This window comes from Pogona vitticeps, chromosome 2 (genome assembly GCF_051106095.1).
Source record: "Pogona vitticeps strain Pit_001003342236 chromosome 2, PviZW2.1, whole genome shotgun sequence".
Lineage (NCBI taxonomy): Eukaryota > Metazoa > Chordata > Lepidosauria > Squamata > Agamidae > Pogona > Pogona vitticeps.
The window spans coordinates 192368790-192388151 of NC_135784.1; the positions used below are offsets into that span (position 1 = coordinate 192368790).

At 46.2% G+C, this 19362-nt stretch overlaps 1 protein-coding gene across 3 annotated transcripts; it reads right to left on the reverse strand.

Moving 5' to 3' along the window:
• Positions 1-202: 202 nt before the first annotated feature.
• PEX5 (peroxisomal biogenesis factor 5) lies at positions 203-18329 on the reverse strand. 3 transcript variants are annotated; one of them, XM_072991782.2, is made up of 16 exons: positions 18281-18329; positions 17152-17341; positions 15145-15180; positions 14498-14630; positions 14159-14293; positions 11851-11956; positions 9658-9748; positions 7177-7299; positions 6803-6895; positions 6571-6690; positions 5984-6127; positions 5402-5472; positions 4117-4332; positions 3820-3985; positions 2346-2503; positions 203-1343 (listed from the first exon to the last, which is right to left on the reverse strand). In XM_072991782.2, the coding sequence occupies exons 2-16, from the start codon at positions 17299-17301 to the stop codon at positions 1142-1144; spliced, it is 1944 nt and encodes a 647-aa protein (XP_072847883.1). In that variant the 5' UTR covers positions 17302-17341; positions 18281-18329; the 3' UTR covers positions 203-1141. The 3 variants fall into 3 exon arrangements, with proteins under 3 accessions (XP_072847883.1, XP_020659830.1, XP_020659832.1); XM_020804171.3 differs by lacking the exon at positions 18281-18329 and adding an exon at positions 18080-18218; XM_020804173.3 differs by lacking the exons at positions 7177-7299; positions 18281-18329 and adding an exon at positions 18080-18218.
• Positions 18330-19362: the final 1033 nt, after the last annotated feature.

The window sequence follows — 19362 nt, forward strand, 5'->3', positions numbered from 1 at the left end:
CGCAATGCGGGTTTTCCCCATTGCGACGATCGGGGATGTTTCCGTATAGCGATCCCGAAAAAGGGATTGCTATACGGAAACATCGCTATACGGTGCACTCGTTAAGCGAGGCACCACTGTACCTATATGCAGTGGTAAAGACAAAGGAAGCTGACACTATCAATAGAAAATGTTCATGCATGAAGTAAAACAGCAGACAAACTAATTTGGCAGGTTTAATTACTTTCCCTTGTATTATACAAAATATTTTACAATTTTAAAAACATTTTCCCCACAAAAATCATATACATATATTTATATTTTAAGAGCCAATTACACAGAAGGGGGGAAATCATATGCACAAAAGATAACCAGCTTCCTTTTATTTTACAAGAACAATCTAGCAGAAGAATAATTAAGACATAGGTCCCGCCCTGCACATTTGAGGGGTTTCTGCTAGACCCCATTTCACTCCAACAACCCAGAAGAATTCTTCTTTGATTAAGTGCAGAGCTGAAGAACTGCTTCCCCCAACTTCCCCAGGGGAAGAAACAACTGCTGTTGCATATATGGTGGCTCAATGAGATATTTTCAATCAGTTTATGCTGTACCTTTCATTTTAGCAGCACCTTTGAAGTCAAGAGACCAGAGTTCTACATCATGATCCTTTCCTTTAAACAGAATACCATATTTAAAAATGAGCAGTCTGTGCAATGCCAGCACAAAGATCTAGTTCCCTTTCTTGGGGCCCAAAAATTATTCATTGTATACTCCCAGGACTATAGGAGTAGCTTGCTATTTTAAAGTTGTGCCTGGTGGACATCAGTGTGGGGTATAATAAGTACTGTACCATCAAAGGAATTGGCTGACAGCCAGTTAACTGTTCTGTACAACAGAGGTTTTCAGGAAGCTAAATTCTACACCTGAGAGTCCAACGCAGGACATGAGATAGCAGCCCGCCCAAGTGACTCTTGGAGGCCATTCCGACAGGGAGTGTCAACGTGGATGAATGGCTACTTCTCTGAGAGCAGGAAGGAGATTGCTGCACTACAGACTCTGTGTGTGTGTGTGTGTGTGTGTGTGTGCGTTTGAGGGGGTAAGAACAAAGAGATCAGTGGTGATGAGGGCCCATCCTGCACTCACAGGGGAGCCCATCCAGGAGTCACTGCTGGATACCAAATGCTTGTAGAAGTGTTGATAGGTCTCGGGCATCGGCTGCCCCGTAGAGGTCACTCTGGCCCAGCATGGAGAGTGCCATACGGAGAGTGCTCCAGATGTTGTCAGACATGGCACCCTGCTGGCCTCGTGGGCCCCGGCTCTTCTGCTGCATGTGCAAAGCCTCTAGGAAGTGCTCCACAGCCTCTCTGTCAAGACCACAAGATAAGATAATGAAAATCAAGTAGACAGGATTCGCTGCAAACACTGGGCATCATGGGTGCTCCCCATCAAAGGGCTCCTATGGTTGCCAATCAAAAGGCATCATGTAACCACCCCACCTTTCCCTCCCCTAACAGAGTTGTTTCTTTTCTGATAGAGGATGAAAGGAGAATATGGGAGGGTTATGTGATAATGAAAACATCTGCCTGGACATCACAATCAAAACAGCAAGTTAAGTACATTTGTGCCTCTCAGCCATAACACTATAAAACCATACAGAGGAATTGTATAATTGGAATAAATGCTGCCATGCTGGCTCTACTCCCAACTTAAATCTTGCAACTCAAATACATAGAAGCATCACCAATTTAAGACAGTTCTTCCCCTGAACATTACAAAATGGTAAAGTGGAGAATGTTAAGCTACAAAAAAAAAAAGGTTTCAGAAAAATATACACTTGTTACTCTCTCTTTATCAAGATTTAAGGACAGAATCTAGGCTATACAAATGTGTGGTTATGTCCTATCTTTAACTCAACTTGGTCCCTCCAGATGTATTAGAAAGAATAACCCCAAGAAGTCTCATCACCCCAGGCAATACAGTTGGAGGCCACCAAGTTGGGGAACAGAACTAGTCAGCTGAGGAGTTCACTCTCTCTCTCTCTAAGAGAGAGTGAACGTGGCATTTTGACACTAGCTAACTCGTATTATAGAAATCCCTCTTGTGATGTGCTTTCATACTTAACCTAGTACAGGTGGAGATATATAAGCTGACAATTAACACAGAACCATCTATGTTCCAGAACATTAACAGAGAGATGGTGAGCTACGATCCTCAGCATTCACAAGTGCGAGCACACCATCACCACAGGAGACTTGGGGGCTCCACCAAATCAGACAAATTTCGAACACTGGACCTCTTCTGCCTTTTCTTTTCTCTCCCTGCGACTTTGCCAACTCTTTACCTTCCCCTATTCACCCCCAACTTACCTGTGGGCCCCTAGGTTGATGCAGCTGATGCCCAGGTTGTAGCGGGAGCGGATGTAGCCCGGCTGCAGCTCCAGGGCCCGCCTGTAGGCTGCCACAGCTTCTTCACTGCGGTTGCCATTGGCCAAGGTTGCTCCTAGCTTGTTCCACAAGAGATGGTCCTAGAGAAAGGAGCTAAACAGTCAGACTTGGGAAAAAACAGGAAAATCCACAGGTGCCACACCCCATGTAATGGCATCACAGCCTCAGCAAGTTCCACAGGTTTCAGGATTCATCCTTCCACTCATTAACTTCTCGTGCCTTTACTCTGCAAATATGTAGATATATCATTGGTATAACCTAATAGTTAAGAACATGAACAGTCCACTAAGACATTCTTACTTCACATCTCATTTTTGTCACATGATTGTAACTGGCAAGACGCTCGTTTTTCAACTTCAAGTCCTTCATTGGTAAAAGGGAGCATACTGATACACATGCCTCGTTGCCCTGACTAAGATGACATAGAGGGAGCACTCTTGAATCCTCAGGTAGTGCTATATAACTGCTCAATATTTTCAGACTCCTGCCTTAGATATCAATGAACTGGTTTCCCTCTGGATAACCTGCAGCAGCAAACTATGATAAATCCACTCCTAGTTTTTTTTTTCTTTCTGTGACACTCAACAGCCACTTTCCTTATGGAAAGTGATTGTGAGGCTTTTGTGGTGAGTCATAGAATGTGGGCTCTTTGCCTGAAACACAGTTCTAAGAGTTCCACAGTTGTTTTTTTAAATCATCTAATGCTTGGATGAAAACATGTGGCTGTCCAAATGTTCTTGTTGGACTGTAACTCCCATAATGCCTCACCATTGTATATGCTAGCTAAGGCTGATTGGAATGGCACTCCAAAAAATAATAATAATGAAGGTCACATGGTTCTCACCCTGCTCTGACAGAAGTACCATGGGACCTCATGTGTCTGGTCTGTTAATAAAGCCCCCAAAACCTATTTCTGCTGTGCAGAAAGAAGAAATTGGGGACACTTTTTGATAGCTTTAATCAGGAATGAATTCATTTGGGATCTGCTCTTTCATATATATTTTTTTGCTCCCAAACTCCTAGAATTCTCCAAGAATTCCGAGACCACAGTTCTTCAGAAAGCACTCTCTATTCTGGGCTTACTAGACGCCCAAACTACAACTCCCAGGAACACCACAATAGCTTCCTTTTTTATTTTTAAACATTAACAACAGGAAGCATAGGGCAGAGGAGCCCATGCAGCCTCCAAGGCCGGCTCTTTGCCAGATGAGTGAAATGTATGTTTGTGGACCAAAACTCCCAGAATTCCAGCAGAGAATTCCTGCAGAATTCTGGGATATGGAATCCAATGAAAATAAGACAAATAAGACAAAAAGAAAGAACCACCTTAGAACAAGACCCTGTTTCACAACTTTGCCTTCTAATCCTGCCACCCTCTTCCCTGTGTCTTCCTTACATTTGGGCGGGTGCTCAGCGCAGCAGTGAAGCAGTCCACAGCCTTCTCATATTCCCCACTCAGGTTGAAGAGAACGCCCAAACCACATTGCACATCTGGATCCACAGCAGAAGTGTTACTCCGTACTGCTGCCAAAAACAGTTCTTTGATTTCAACAAAGAGTGAGCTAGGGGGTGGAGGTGGAAAGAACCAAAAGAGAGAGGCATGGTAATGAAATCCTACCCCAACTGAAGTCTCACTGCCACCACGGCCCCTCTTGCCCAGTTCCAGCCCATTCTTCCCTTCCCTCGAACTCACTCCGTCAAGAGGGAGCCCAGGATACGCTTGGGGGGCCCAAGACCTGAATCAACGCTCTCTGCTTCAGGCTCCTTCCCCACCAAATGACTATAGGCAGGGTTGTGGTGCAACCAATCACGCAGGGTTTCACAGGCTTGCTTCTGCAATGACTCATTGGTGAAACTGACTGCCAAGGCCATGAGTGCTGTGAGGTTTCCAGGCTGCAACTCCAGACACCTGTGGGAGAGAGGCAAAAGCACACAGCTGGGACACAACTGGTGTATCCTTGCCTCAACCTAAAACGGGGGGTGGACAGCTTGCATCCAGATACTGTTGGACGACAAGACCCAGAAACTCTAGCTTCAATAACTGTGAAAACTGGCCCAAAGTGTGAATTTTCATTGCCAAGAAAGGTGCCAAATAACTTGTCTAGCTAATCCCTGTTAGGAGGCGATGCCCACACAAGCTAGCAGCCTCTCCTAACTCCAAACTTCTAGCAGGTTCCAAATCAGACAGGCCTAAGGTATAGACCCCACTGTTAACCTGTTGGGTGTTGGCCTCCTGTTCAGGCCAACGAGCCAGCTGCTGTTCAGGCAACTCTTCTGTTCCAAAGAAGGATGTCTGCTGGATCACTAAGGGCCACACAAGATGATACCACCTTGCTCTGTAACAGTCATCTAGTACATTGTTATAATCATTTACAATAAATCCTGTATCCCACAACTGGCACCGTTATATTGCAAGCATCCTAACTTGGAGTTGTTTGTGATCTGGCACTACGCTTAATACAATAGCCAGCAGGAAAGGCTCATGGGAGCTGCAGGCCAACAGCATTTTGGGGGGCAACAACTTGCCCATCTTTGCCCTAACACGGTCACCTTGCTGCTGCTAATCATTGCAAACCAGTGAAGAGTCCTGTTGGCTAGGAAGGTTCAGATGCTTCTCGGCTGCTAAATCAAATACGCTTGCTGGAAATAACTCTGTTCCAAGATTCTTCCCGACAGAGATTCTGATAGCTTGTAAACCACCCAGAGTACTAATTGCACTAATGGGTGATATATAAATCTATAATCAGTAGTCATTGCATTATTGGGGCAGAATCAATCAAACCATCTGTTGCAAGCAGCTACAGATGCTTTGATAGATTTGGTTTCAGACATGTAGGAGAAGCGAGGCTTTATCTGTAAATCATGAAATAGTCAGATTTAACTTCTCTTATACCAGAACCGCTAGTGATAGCCACTGTCTCCCTGCAACCCTAAATATGCCCACACCAAGGAGTCCCTCTGCCATGCAAGCTACTCACCGCCTGAGGGCGCTGATCGCGGCAAGCTCCTGCTCATTCTCTGCTTGCGTCGTTCCCAGATACTGCCAGGCCTAACAGAGACAGGACAAGGAACACAAGGCAGCTTTTTAAAGCAACCTGCTCTGCTAGATGGGGAACAGACTTTTGAGCCCCATTTCTTGCTCCATCCTTTCTCTACATGCCCATCGTTTGAGATACTGGGGAGGCAGGGAGAGGGGGAAACATCAGTGGATGCCACAAATAAACTGGTTGGCAATGGATGCTTTGAAGTCATTATGCTGCTCCCTGAGAAATCTGAAGCAACTGATTACTAAGAGTTATTTGGAATCTGTTACCATGGCCAACCCAGACATCTCTGCATTTGCCTTAAGTGGTTCCTTATCTGTGTTAAATGGCTGCTTGGTCAAAGAGAGAAAAGCAGTGCGGTTTCAAAGCAGCCCCAAATTTATCCCAGTATCACACAGTCACAGTATGAAGCGTTCTCTAGCAGCACACAAGGGGCTACCCCTAGGCCAACCAGCCCTGATCCCATTAAACTGAAGCGTAACCCGGAGTGCTGCTCTCCCGTCCCGGCTCGCTCACCTCCATGTGATCAGGGCTCTGCTGAACAGCAGCCTCAAAGAACAAGACAGCATTGGGGAGATCTCCCTCCTCCAAGCATTTCAGCCCTTCTTCAAAAGCACGAGGATGGTCCCGCACAGGGTTTTCTTCCTCAAACTGGTATCCCTGTCAGGCAAAGGGAAAAACAAAGCAGCTGCTGCTGTCCTTGCTGGGGAAGATGCCCGGGTAGGCAGGCAGAGCCCTTCCCACTTTTTCACTCCATGGGAGCATGTGGGGAGGAGGAAATGCTACCGAAGGATACACCTGTGCAACATCCAGAACCCATAAACATCCCTTAACTGGATCCTTTAATTGCTGGCTGCTTCCTTCCCACAGGATCCAACAAGGAAGTAAAGACAGGGGGAGGCAGGAGAATGACCAAAGTGTGTTCATGTGAACAGTGAGGAGGGCAAAAGTATGTGGGATCAGGCCAGGGGGAGAATGTAGAAAAATACTTCCCCACTTGCACAGCCAAGAGGAAACAGGAGGACAGACAGCGAAGTGGAAGCAGCAGCAGCTGCTGCAGACAGGCGGAAGCCCCAGGGATTGCACGTTCTCTACATCAATACCTTGTCGTAAGTGGAGCTGGCGAGATCCTCGTAGTCCGACAACCAAGGATGGGCCTCAGCGTCTCGCTTGGCCATTTCTTCCCACTCAGCCTGCAGCTTGTCCCAGAAATCCACATCTGACTAACAAAAGTGAAAAAAAGGAATCTCAAATAGGCTCCCTCTGGTTTCCGGTATCAAAAGCCTCAACCCTTTGAAGGGGGGCTTCATTTCTGTCTCCCCAAGGCTGCATTACCTCCACAGCAGTCTTGGCTTGTTCAAACTCTGGATCCAAGCCCAGCACATCTCTGGGGCGTGCAAACTGATCAACCCAGGCCTCAGAGGAATTCTAGGAAGAGAATATAGCAGGAAGAGACTTTCCCCCCTGTTAAGAATAAACACATTGTACAGGATCCTGTTTCTGAGCAGGAAATATGAAGGGAGGAACACTGGGACCATCAAAACAGAATTATGACTAGAAGGGTTTTTCTTTGGGCCTAGACTACATGCTGCTCTGCTCCAGTTGCACAATCTTACTTCTTTGTCCTGCATCAGTGAAAAGGTACCTTACTAGCTACACAGAGCAGGCTGCAAGGCAACTTACGCCCCCTGAGCAGCAAGGAGTCCTACCTGCTGCTGTATAAACTCAGTAGCCCATTGCTCTGCCTGATCCTGGTCTCTGGGAATAATGGTCACCCGATTTGCCTCGATGGACACCCTCCCATCTCCAATCTGGCGGACAAACTTTAGGAACTGCATGAAGAAAGGAGACATAGGCAGAGAGCATCACTGTTCAGGCCTGACACTTTCGCAACCATTTTGTACCTTGGCTAGCTCGGACCCCCAACTGAGCAGACCCAAGAGGAAAGGAGAAAAGAGGAAACTCAGTCGGCCTCAAAGAATCACAAGGTGGTCATTTAAACAACTGCACAGGATAAATAATGCACTTCCTGGAAGTCTATTCCAAGAAGGGAGGGTGGAGGAACGAAGCCCAGTTCTCACCTCTGGGTCATGCTGCCACTTTACAATCCCATTTTGTCCTGGGTCACTTATAAAAAAAAGTAATAGCAGCAGATCTGACTTGAGTACATTGGATTCCTAACTTTAAGAAGAATATATTATTGCAATTCAACAACAAATGAGTGCAACAGAGAGGCTGGAAGAGAAAGACACTATGGCCAGAATCCTATGATGTCTACAGAAAATCTGCATAACTTGCTGCAGCTAATTGTGATCAACTTACAGAGCTATGGGGTGCCCCTCAGTTGTGCAATCAGGTACATGACCAGGCACACAACCATGGACTGCTGCAGCACCTCAATCACACACAACAAGTTATGCAAACATTATGAAAACACTAAGGGTATTCTGGCCTATATGAGAGTATGGTGGTGACTAAACTGACAAATAATGTGGGAATTGCTCTGGTATTGGGACGGTCTGATTCGCATTATTTTCCATTGATCGCGTGATTAAAAGTCAATGTAAATCCGCCTGGAATTCTTCTCCAACCCCATCTATAGTTGATAACTTCACTTCTGGAGGTTTGAATTTTTGGAATCCAATACATTTGCATTGGTTCAGGTGGTGTGATTACTTGAGTCAATGTAGAGGAGCTTGTAGCTGTTCTATTTAAAGCCATTCCACCCAGTTACAGCAACAGTGAGAGAGGCAAGGCAGGGGGGGAACTGGCTGCTGTTTGAATCCTCTCCCTTTCATACTGGGTGCCTGGGTCTGCTTGTTTTCCTCTTCCTTTCCCCTTCCTGTTCCGATTTTTTCTTTTCTTTTAAGGCTTGCTGCCCACACACTACGGCAGCTAGATGACCAAAGGAAGAAAAGAAGTGAGGAGTTGGCAGAGAGATTGGAGAGGAAGTTATCCATCAGTCCTGTGCCATTTCAGCAATCCCTTAAAATCAAAGAAAAAGAAAGGAAATGGAACAGGAACAGGAAGGGAAGAGGGAAACAAGCAGATGCAGACAGCAGGTGGGGGGAGCAGCAGATTCAAACTGTTAGCCACCTGCAAACAAGGCTGAGTACCAGTTCTCTCCTGCTATCCCTGCTGATTCCCGTGCCATCAACTACAAATTAAACCAGGGAAACCCAACTTCCCAGGTTTGACTTCACAGTGGATCAATTTGCATTTTTCCAGCTGCGTAACCATTTTGAAAAGAGATCAAGAGGTGGTACCTATACCAGGAGCCTACCATGGCTGCAGTGTTGGAAGCTGAAAACCTATGGCTAAATGAGGAGTTCCCAGGCTAGCACATTTCGATCCCATGCTTGCTTACACAATGGATCTCTGGGTTATGCAGGTTTAATTATCTCTGCAACCAGTCAACAGATCGACCAAAACATCACAGTGGAGTTCATAGCTACACAAGATGAGCAAGGACCCCACGAGTCCAAGCCAAGACCTCTAATCCATTGCTCTGAATCCTTGGAAATTAACCAGGCAAGTAGCAGAAGACTTAGCAGTGGTCCCCTTCCAGTCATTTCCATCGCTTTCTATGCAGGAAGGATAATGCATCTGAAAGGGGAAGGGTACTGTATCCGTGGGGAATAGGAATGAGAACCCAGAGGCTATCCCAGACAGACTTGTCACCCTCCATGCAAAAGAGGACAATGGAACCACAGCCTGAGCGGGCAGCGCTTAGGACTCTCCCATTTTTAGCGTGACTGCATAGGCTTACAGTATACTGGGTATCAGACAGTCTAGCACATTCTAGGTACCCTACCCTTTATGAGGTAAAGTAGAGAGAGAGAGAGAGACAGAGAGAGAGAGAGAGAGAGAGAGAGAGAGAGAGAGAGAGAGAGAGAGCACTTTCATGCTGAAAAAAATGATCATGAAAACTATTTTGTCTGAAGATGTGAATGTCATTTTCATTTTTCCTCAGGAATACTTCCCTCTATTAAAAGTAACCCGATGAAGTCATCACATAAGGACTAGCCTCATTCAAACAACAACAGATAGCCTGTGGGCCTGGCTGACCACAAGCAAGAAAAAGGAAGCCAACAGAACAAATGCCCACACACGCTAATGTTCTCTCTCCACCTACTAGTGTAACAAATATGCCAAGTGCCCTATGAAGAGAATGCAGGACGTCCTTTTACCTCAGAGTCATTCAGCTTAGGATCATCAACTTTTGAGAGAAAGTCATTGGCAGTCTTCTTGAGATCATCTTCAGGCTGGTATTCCTCATACCTATGGTCAGAAAGAACAAACTTGATTCAAAATCAAGCTAAAATGATGTTATGCTTCAAACCAGTGAAGATGGGGGTTTCACATAGTACTACAAGATCTCCATTCACTTATTTGATTTAACAGTAAAAGTAGCTGGCTTCACAGAGGTTAGATTAGCTCGTTTGACAGGCTAAAACTTCTGAGCAAAATTATCCAGCTGTTGGAATTCCACATACTTGTTCACCTGAGGTGAAGAAATCCATGTCATGCAGGTCCGTCAGGCCAGCTTTTCTGGCATAGTAGGCCACTACAATCCCCAGAGGGACAGATTTACTCACTCCACGTCCATGAATGTGAACTAACCCACATGGGGGCAAGGTCAGCCCTCTAACGCTACCTCTTGAATTACCGTCCCTGGCTTCAAAGTATATCAATTGTAAACCTAGACCTTGATCAGAGAAATGTACCACTTCAAAGCTGAAGGTTCTAGTGCAAGCTTCAAATATAAGGATACCGTTAATTTTAATTGATTAAATATATCTTACAAACCAAATAACATTCCCATGCACATGCTTAGAGGGCCCTAGTAGGTATGCTAAGTTTTAGGTGTTTAGTTTTCATAGCCTTAAGAGCTATACTGAGACAAACATAACATATGCTGTTATCATAGATAATGTCAGGCTCCAGTCTGCACGACAGTTGCAAAGAGGGCTTTCAAACTGAAATAATCAAAACACAGCCATTCCAATAACAACGCATCAGCAGAAAGGAGCTGAAATCAAGAACAGTTTTTCTAATCCTTTAAAATAATTAGACGGCCTAGGTAAGTGAAAATGGACAAAGACACATTCCACATATGGAACTGGGAAGAGAGAAGGCTCAATGCTGGGGAGGAATTTCCAGAATCACATCTCTCTCAGGTCAGGCAGCGAAGCAAATCAGAACATGACTGCAGTATTCAAGCAGGTTTATGTGAAACTAGGTGATCCCTGAGATTCCAAACTCCCAGTTGGAGACAGTTTAAAAAGCAAATACCAGCACTTTGAACTGAGCCTCAGCAACAAATCAGTAGCCAGGAAATATATTTGGTAAGCACTGGCAAGATGTGTTCTGGTTATTTGGGCCATCAGCCTAGCTCTATTCAGGATCAGCTGAATTTTTGGAGCAGTCTTGAAAGGCACCTCCCCCACACAAAACATTACATTTTCTGACCTACAGACTCCCAGGATATGGATACAAGGGGCTTTAGTCTCTCTGTCTGGGAGGAGTCTCAGTGGAAATACTACTTATCCGATGATGTCCAAAGCAAATACAAACCATCTTGCAGGTTGTGCATCACAGCCTTCTTCCCTTCCCATTTGCGCTACAGTGTGCCACATTTAGTACTACAGAGGATGAGTGGGAGTATAGCAGCATATCCGCTATGCAACCAGTGGACTCAATCCAGACAGACATCATACCATTTAGGTAAGGAATGTATAATTAGAACCACCATCCGGTTTTGGCTATTGGGTGGGGTGTATGTTTGGCGTCCTAGGACCAAACTGGGCAAGACAGAAATAGCCTCTACACTTGTCTTTTCTTTAGTAAAAAGTAAAAAGCTGCCAAGGTGGAGGCAATGTAGACGATGAGTATGGTATGAAAGAAGGAACAGTGTTAACATTTTGCCCTCACTGTGGCCTCCAGGCCAGGATCCAAAGGTAAATGAAACTCACACCTACTTTGTGCTTTTCTTAGGCTCCTATGATGGTACCACCCTAGGAACATAGAAAAGGCTTGCGCTATTGCCCTTGGCCTCACAGACAGCTGATCAGGCCCACTTTACTCGAGAAACCAAGAGGGGATCAAACACTGTTCTGGCCAGCTGTTGATCATCTGGCCACTCTTCATGTACATTCCCTTAGGAACAACAGGCACATCTATTTCATGAAGGGAGTAAAATTAATTAATATTTATTATAATCTACACCCCCCCAAAAAAAGTCATTAATTTCCGATAATCTGAATCTTCTGAGAAGTGATTTGGAACTCTTACAGACCCAGAACGTCCAAGACAGGGATCTGCCAGCTCTGATCCTGAACAACTCACTCTAAAATACAAGGAGAAACTAGAGAAGTACTCACCATTTGTCAGCCAGTGTTTGGTCTTCTGATTCTCCCAGCCACAACTTCTCCTCTGACTGCTCCAAATATTCTTCTGCCCACTTGGCAGGAGACACAGACAAGGGATCTTTGCAAAAAAAACAGAATTAGAAGAGACTTCAAAAGAGGATTTAAGAGATGGTGCGATTCCTCCTTTCTGATGCTGGTAAGGTGAGCTATTGAACACCATTGAGAACAGCAACAATCACTGAGGATGAACACAACACAGGACTGTCTTCTAGACCAGTGGTCCCCAACCTTTTTGGAACCGCGGACCGGTTGGGTGGGCGGGCTCCACACGCGGGGGGGGGCAGGGGCACAGGAATGGGGAGACGGTGGAGATCTGTCTCCGTGGCCCAGTCCTGGGAAGCCCACAGAATGGCACCAAGCCACGGACTGGGGGTTGGGGAGCCCTGTTCTAGACCATGTAAGACCACTGACCTTACTGCACTAGGGCCCCCAGAAGTGCTCTTCCCAAATGCAGCCCTTCTACTTGGGTTTCTCTTAACAAGGATACCAAGGATTACCAGGGACTTTGCCAAGCAGGTGAATGTCAGATAACAAGATGACATAATTATAAATTAGATACTCTGAACAGGCAGATACATCTTTCTGGCTAGGTAAAGGTAAAGTTCCCCTTGACAAATTGTCAAGTCGTGTCTGACTCTAGGGGGTGGTGCTCATCTCCGTTTCCAAGCTGTAGAGCCAACATTTGTCCATAGACAGTTTCCGTGGTCAAGTAGCCAGCGCGACTAAACACAGAATGCCATTTCCTTCCCACCGTGGTGGTACCTATTTATCTACTCACATTTACATGCTTTCGAACTGCTAGACGTAGCCAAAACAAGGTCCCTGGTGTAAACAATTCAGTCACAATTATAACCTGCTGCTGAAAATCCAACTGGAGAAAACCCATGGCTTAAGGGGAATCACTCAGTGTTTCTCACTCTCCTGCTGGCTCCCCTTCATGTGATCAGTCACACAAGCAGCTGTGTGCTTGTTGCTCATAAACACAAGGTATAAGAGAGGGAGAATGCATATGTGATCATCTTTGCATGATCATTTACATAAACAGGATTCCAGCTACTAAAATCTGTAGGACTCTTAATAGTTTTACTTGGATCAGAGGTGGTGAATGTGACAGCTAAGATACAGTAATAAAATCAGCAATAACTTTAATTGAGCTCCCTAATTGGAATATTGCTCCCCTCCAGACACAACTGGAGATGAGATAATAGCAACAGAGATTTTGTAAAGAAACTGGAATGCCAGAATGGAGAAATTCAGGGGAGCAAAGAAGAAAAGACTGAGGAAGGAGGGGTTGCAACAGCAATTCTGACCCACCTGGCATCAGCCATAGTAAAAAGGCAAAGCTCTTGATCTCTGAAATGACTGAAGGACAAAAGGAAAGTAGCTCAGACTGCACCCATGACATATGTAGGTTACCAGGGAGGGGAGAGACGAAGATATAGACAAAATGTCAAGTGGTAAGAATGGCTTAGAAATTGACAAAATCCCAGCAGATCTTTAAAAGGAATGGCACGGGGGAGTACAATTACCGTACACTTTTTCAGCAATCGCTTAAGAAGATCTATATAGGCCATCTGAGGATAATCCTTCATGCATCTGATGTCATCAAATCTAGTTTATGAAAACCTGTGTCATACTAAATATCATCTTTTGTTACAAGTCACTGTGGTTGATGCTGGGACAGTGTAACACAACTGCACCCTTGGAGTGCCTGAAGAACCTCAATATTAAAAATGAATATAAGCAAGGCTACTCAGAACAAGTGGATCAAAAGTAGTCTTATAATTAGGCCAAGTGAGGCAGCACATTTTTGGTATCATTAAAAAGGTAGGAAGTTATTATTAGTTTCATTATTGTGATTGTCTTTTTTTTTTTTTTTTTAAACTGCCAAGAAGCAGGAAGGGGTGATTGTGTCAAAATAACTTGTTTGCCGTTAAGGACTATGCACCCTAACAGTGAAGGCTGCCCTTTGCCCCCACCTCAGACAACCAAATGCCTTGAGCTAGCCCTTTAAAAACAAAATCGGCCAAGGACAGAGAACAAAGTACCATTCGTGCAAGAACGCTTCATTAGTACAGTGCCTTTGCTTTTTCCTCAGACACTTTATCAGACAACCAGAACAAACTGAAAAGGCAATAAGTACACAAACACACAGGAAGTTACATGAGAAGAGACAGAAGCCCGGTTAACAGGTAAGGAGCCAAGACATTAAAGAGCTCCAGTATGAAAAACGCCCAGTCCCTCCCAACGTCAGCCTGACCTGTAACTTCAGCAATGAACTCTTGGGACCAGTCAGCCTCATTGTAATCCGTGGCAACATCAACCGTAGGGTCAGCAGCATCAAGGAACTCTTGCGTCCAGTTCTCAGACAAAGCTAAGGCAGCCACCCCAGGAGCTGAAGAACATGGGGCAATAAGTCAAAATGTGTATCTAAGTACTAGCTTTGCTCCACTCACACGGGTGAAAGAAACAGTGGCACAGGGCAGAATCCATTCTTCTTCTCAAATTTACTCAGTTACATACACATTCCCATCTAACAAGCCCAATTCTATCACTGACGTCAGCATTGGGGCTCTTCCTGTTCTCTAATCACACTGACCTCGCTGTGGGGCCTGCCGGAAACTAGACTGCTCTATCTCTTGCATTTCAGCCAGCAGATCGTCCATCTTGAATGTCTGTGGGGCTCGGGACAGCAAGGGGCCATTTTGCTCTTGAAGGAACTCAGCCACCAGCTAAAAGGAACGTACATGTGAAGAATAACAACCATATGGTGATGGAAACAACATAGAGCCGCACAGAGGCTGAAATCCAGTTGCACATCTCCATCAGGTGTAAATGTGTTTTTCTTATATTAAAGACTTCCTCCTCATCCACCACCCATCCCAAAGGCTTCCCCAGGGCAAAAAAAGGGGTTCCTAGGAAGCTTTGGAACCTAAAGTTGGCCCCAGGGAAGCATGGAATAAATTTTTTTAATAAAATTAAAATCATGATTAACATCCCTGTATGATGACATCATCATCATACCTGGCAGAGTTGTGCCAACTGGACTTCAGCCAGAATCTCACAGCACTTTCAAGAACAAATACATTTTATTACAGCATCCTTTTTTAGACTAAACAAGTGGCAATCTATGTACCTTTGTATGCCATGATAAACTTAGTAGTCTCTAAAATGCTATTAAGACTATTCTCTCTGGAAAAGAAAACATAGGTAAGGGACAGGGAAAAGAAACATAGAAGGTCTTACTTCATCTTCAGAGGCTCTTCCAAGAGGTTTGGACACCTGTAAAGCAACAAATTGAGTTAGCTGGTGCTACAACTGCAATTGCAAAGGATAACCTCATTGGGATATGATGTGAAGCTGATTTGAATTTTCACTTTCCTTCATCTCCCCTGAAATGCCACATCTCCTTCAGAGGACATGAGTGCAATGAATTTCCTCCTTCTCACATGTCCTTTTCTTCATCTCGCAAAGTGATAACAGGCCTCCTGCCTTCATACTAGGAAACAGTAACACCTACTTCTACTATGGCTTTTGTTTTCTCAACTAACATATAGTAGACATATAATCAGAATGTTTGTATCACTGGTTCTGACCAATACCTGGTATCCTCAACTGAGCAATGTCCAACTTCACTCATCTGAGTTCTTCAGGCACCACAGACATCCCCATCAGGCGACAAGCCCACCCAGTATCTCCGCCCCGCTCCAACACACATGGGAGGTGAGCAAGCCTACTTCCGGCCTGAGCAAAACTACCAGCTCTACACCAAGAACAGGGCCCAGAGTTACAGGGTAGTGTGAAAAGGTAAATTTCACAAATGCCAATCCCCTGGGGATGCATGTTCACTACTGTAAGCAGAGGTCTCAGACTTCCTCTGAAACACTGAGTGCCTCTCCTGTGCTATGCAACTGCAGGATGATGCCCTCACCCCAACCCATCGAACAAGAGACAGGCTTGTTTTAATTTTGTACTTCTGATACATAGGAAAGGCATGAAAAGTGGTGTGAGGTAAGAGCTAAGATAAGAACACTCCCCTCCTCTCCTGCACCAAGCCTGGGGTTGGAGATGAGATGATGCCCCACCCTGCCCTACCCAGCAAGAGATGGACACATTTCAGCAGTGGATTTCTGAGATATAAGCAATACCATAAACACCCTGCAGGAACACTCCTATCCTGAATAGCTCAAAGCCTAACACGGGGGAGAAGATTGTCAACCACTTCTCAGGAACAGCACTGGGTTATACATACATATGTGTTATCCTGGCAGACCTGATTATAAATCGGGCATCAGAAACATAAGGAGCTTAAACAGAGGAAACAGACAGGAGCTAAATGACAGTAAACAACCCTCCCGCTTTCCAAAAGTGACAGACAAGGGTGGCTTGGGGAAGAAGGAATGTTTTTATGGAGAAATTATATTTTATTTTATTTATTTATTCTATTTATATCCCGCCTATATGGTCGATATGATTCCTATACATAGGAACTGGCCAAGGAAGCAACCCACCCAGTGGCAAGCAACAAGCAACCGCTACCTCCAGAAACTTCCACTGTTGGCTACAAGGAAGATGTGTTTAAGGGATATAAGCATGTTCTTAACCCACAACTATTAGTGTACTTCCAGACGAGGCTTCTACATAGAATACAATTGCACAGCCTCATCTCTGGAATTTTTTTACCAGGTCCAAATGGTAGTATCTTCCATTTGCAGCTCTCTTATATTTTCCCATCCCTTTTTAACTACTTTTTTTCTTATTTGGGGGGGATGTTTGCAGGAAATATGGAATAGTTGCACAGTGTGTGTACTTTGTGTGTGTTTCTTTCCTTAGAAGAAGAAACCCTCTGTCTCGAAACTCACTTATGGCATACATTGCTTTGGAAATTACAACAAATTTATATGACAAGACAGTATCATCCTTATGCAGTTCTACACCCCAGATTAAGGGCATACCCAGTGATACATACCAAGTGGCAGCTCACTCTCCTAACCACCACACCGTAACAGCTCTAAAAACCATCATTCAAAAGATCACTTTTCTTCTGATGAGTGGCAATTCCTCAACCAGCACACATCACAAATGGTATCAAGCTTGCCCCTAAAGCACTGCTAGATGCTCACCTTGAGCCAGATAACCTCCACACTTCCCATGCAACGCTCCCAGTATTCCCAGGAAGCTCTTCTCCCACCCTACCTCCAAAATAGGAGACCCTGGGAAATTATAGACGCCTTCCACCTCTGTTATACTTACCACCTCAGCCCCCGGTGTTGTGGGAGGCCAAGTCATGGGGCCCTGAAGCCCCTCTTGCTGCAGGCCCTTGTCCTGAGTGAAGTGGCTGGCCAACTTCATCAGAGGATTGGACCCCCCACATTCTGGCTCCACCAGCTCTCTCATGGCCATGGCAGGCAGCAGGAGAACACGGCACCCACACGACCCTCACCTGCCCAGAGGAGAAACAGTGGCAAGATAAGTACAGTCAGAAAGTGATGAGGAACTATCTATGGGGGGGCTGCATGACCTGATGCATGTTTGTGCCTCAGCTACAGAGCTGATTTCCCAAATGCATCCAACAGCCCATGAGAAGTTGAGCTCCAGCATTGATTCATCCTGATTAACTGTCCCCTGCTAAAAAAAAAAAACCAAAAAAAAAACCTAATAGTAGGTTTAGAGGAGTACCTCTAAAGAGGAAGATGCTGGGGTAACAAGCCCAAAAAGAGACTGCACCACTACAACTGCACCCCTTGAGCCCCTGTATACATAACGTGTGAATGTCCCAAGCACATGCAACCTCCAGATGCGATACTCAAGAGCCGGCCTGCCCACCTCTCCTCATCAGCTCATGGCCAGTGGCGGCAAACGTAGTTTTCGCCCTCTGCTGGACCTACAGGCTGGGTTTTGGTTCCTCGGCAGGAAGCCAAATGCAACTCTAACCATGCTCGGAAGTGCTCCTTCCATGGCGACTTTACACGTTCCTGGGCCACTGGGAACAGGCTCCGAGGCTTATCCGCGGGCTCCGGTCACACCCCGAGAAACGCCACGGTCGCCGAGGCTGGGGGGGAGGGAGGGCGATAACCCTTCCAGGAGTGACTCCCCTTCGCCCGGCGCCACGGTCCCCGGGGCTGGACCCCAGGCCGACTCCCACGCCCGCCCGGCAAGGCTGCTTCTCCCACCAGCTCACCAGGCTTTGCAAGGCCTCGCTTCCCGCCGGCTGCCCAGCCTAGGCTTCCCGGCCTCTCTCTCTCTCTCTCCAGGGACACTCCCTCGGCAGGCCTGCGGACCTGGGGGGTCGCGCGCCAGGTGCGCGGGGTGGGGGGGCGGCGGCCGGAGGGGCCCTCGAGCGCCTGCGCCTTACCCCGCCTTCGCCCTACGCAACGCCTACCTTACACGCAAGGCTGCCTGCTGGCCTCGCTCGGGCAACATTCGCCAAAAAGGCGGGGGGGGCGGGGCCAGCCGTTAAAGGGCCAGGCGTCCCGAAATGGCCGCAAGGTCTGGCGAGAAACTCGGCGCACTGACGACCCCAAACGAATCCCACTCGCTGCTAACCACTGCGCTTATGATTCGGGGTTGCTTGGGGGAGCACGTCCCGTTGGACTCAGGGAGACCTCCGTGCGAGGAAACATGCTGGCAGGCAGCCGAGCCTTCCTTTGCAGACCTCAGAAAGGCAGCTGCCCAGGCAGCGAACAGGTTTGCCTGCGCAGCGAACTAGCGCATGGCTTATGGCTCAAGCAACCTTTCTTTGTGCTGGATTCCCATCCTGTCATTCTCAGCTTGCACAGCCATGGGTCATGCTGACAGGGGATAATGAGAGCTGTAGTCCCAAACAACTGGGGAGGCGGACGTAACACGGACTAGTTTTAAGCACGCTTCCTTCAAAGTGCCACCGAACTCAGTTTAGCCTCCAAATAATAAACTTACATACGCGAACACAGCAGCCTTTTACAGAGGAAAATAAAGAGGAGCCTGTTACATGCTTGTTGGCACCCATTTCGTACATCACACGGAAGGATTCAGAGCCATCGTGTGTATAGCATGGCCAGCTGGATCTCGCAGGGTGCCAAGCAGCCTGGTGCTGAGCCCTTTTCTTCAAAGGTGAGCATGTCTTACTGAGCATGCTCAGTAACGCCCAGCACTAGTGAGATGGTGGTGATGTACTGGTGAATTGGTGAGTGTAGGGATGCATTGTGACAACCCATGGGGCTACTTCCCTAAAGGACAGTCCAAAAGTCAGCCAGCTGGGCCTGACTTTATCAACAAATAGGAGGCACCGCTTTTGTAAAGTGAAAAGCCCTTAATTGCTTGTTGAGGATCAAAACATCTATTTCTGCTTACAAGAGGGATAGCTTGTGACAGTATACTGTTCCTTGGAAAATCCTTTTCTCTCCTAGTTCCTGTGGCATTGCACTTAAGCCAAGAAGCCTACCGAGGGTGACAGGTGATGTTATATAGCCCTTGCTACTCAGA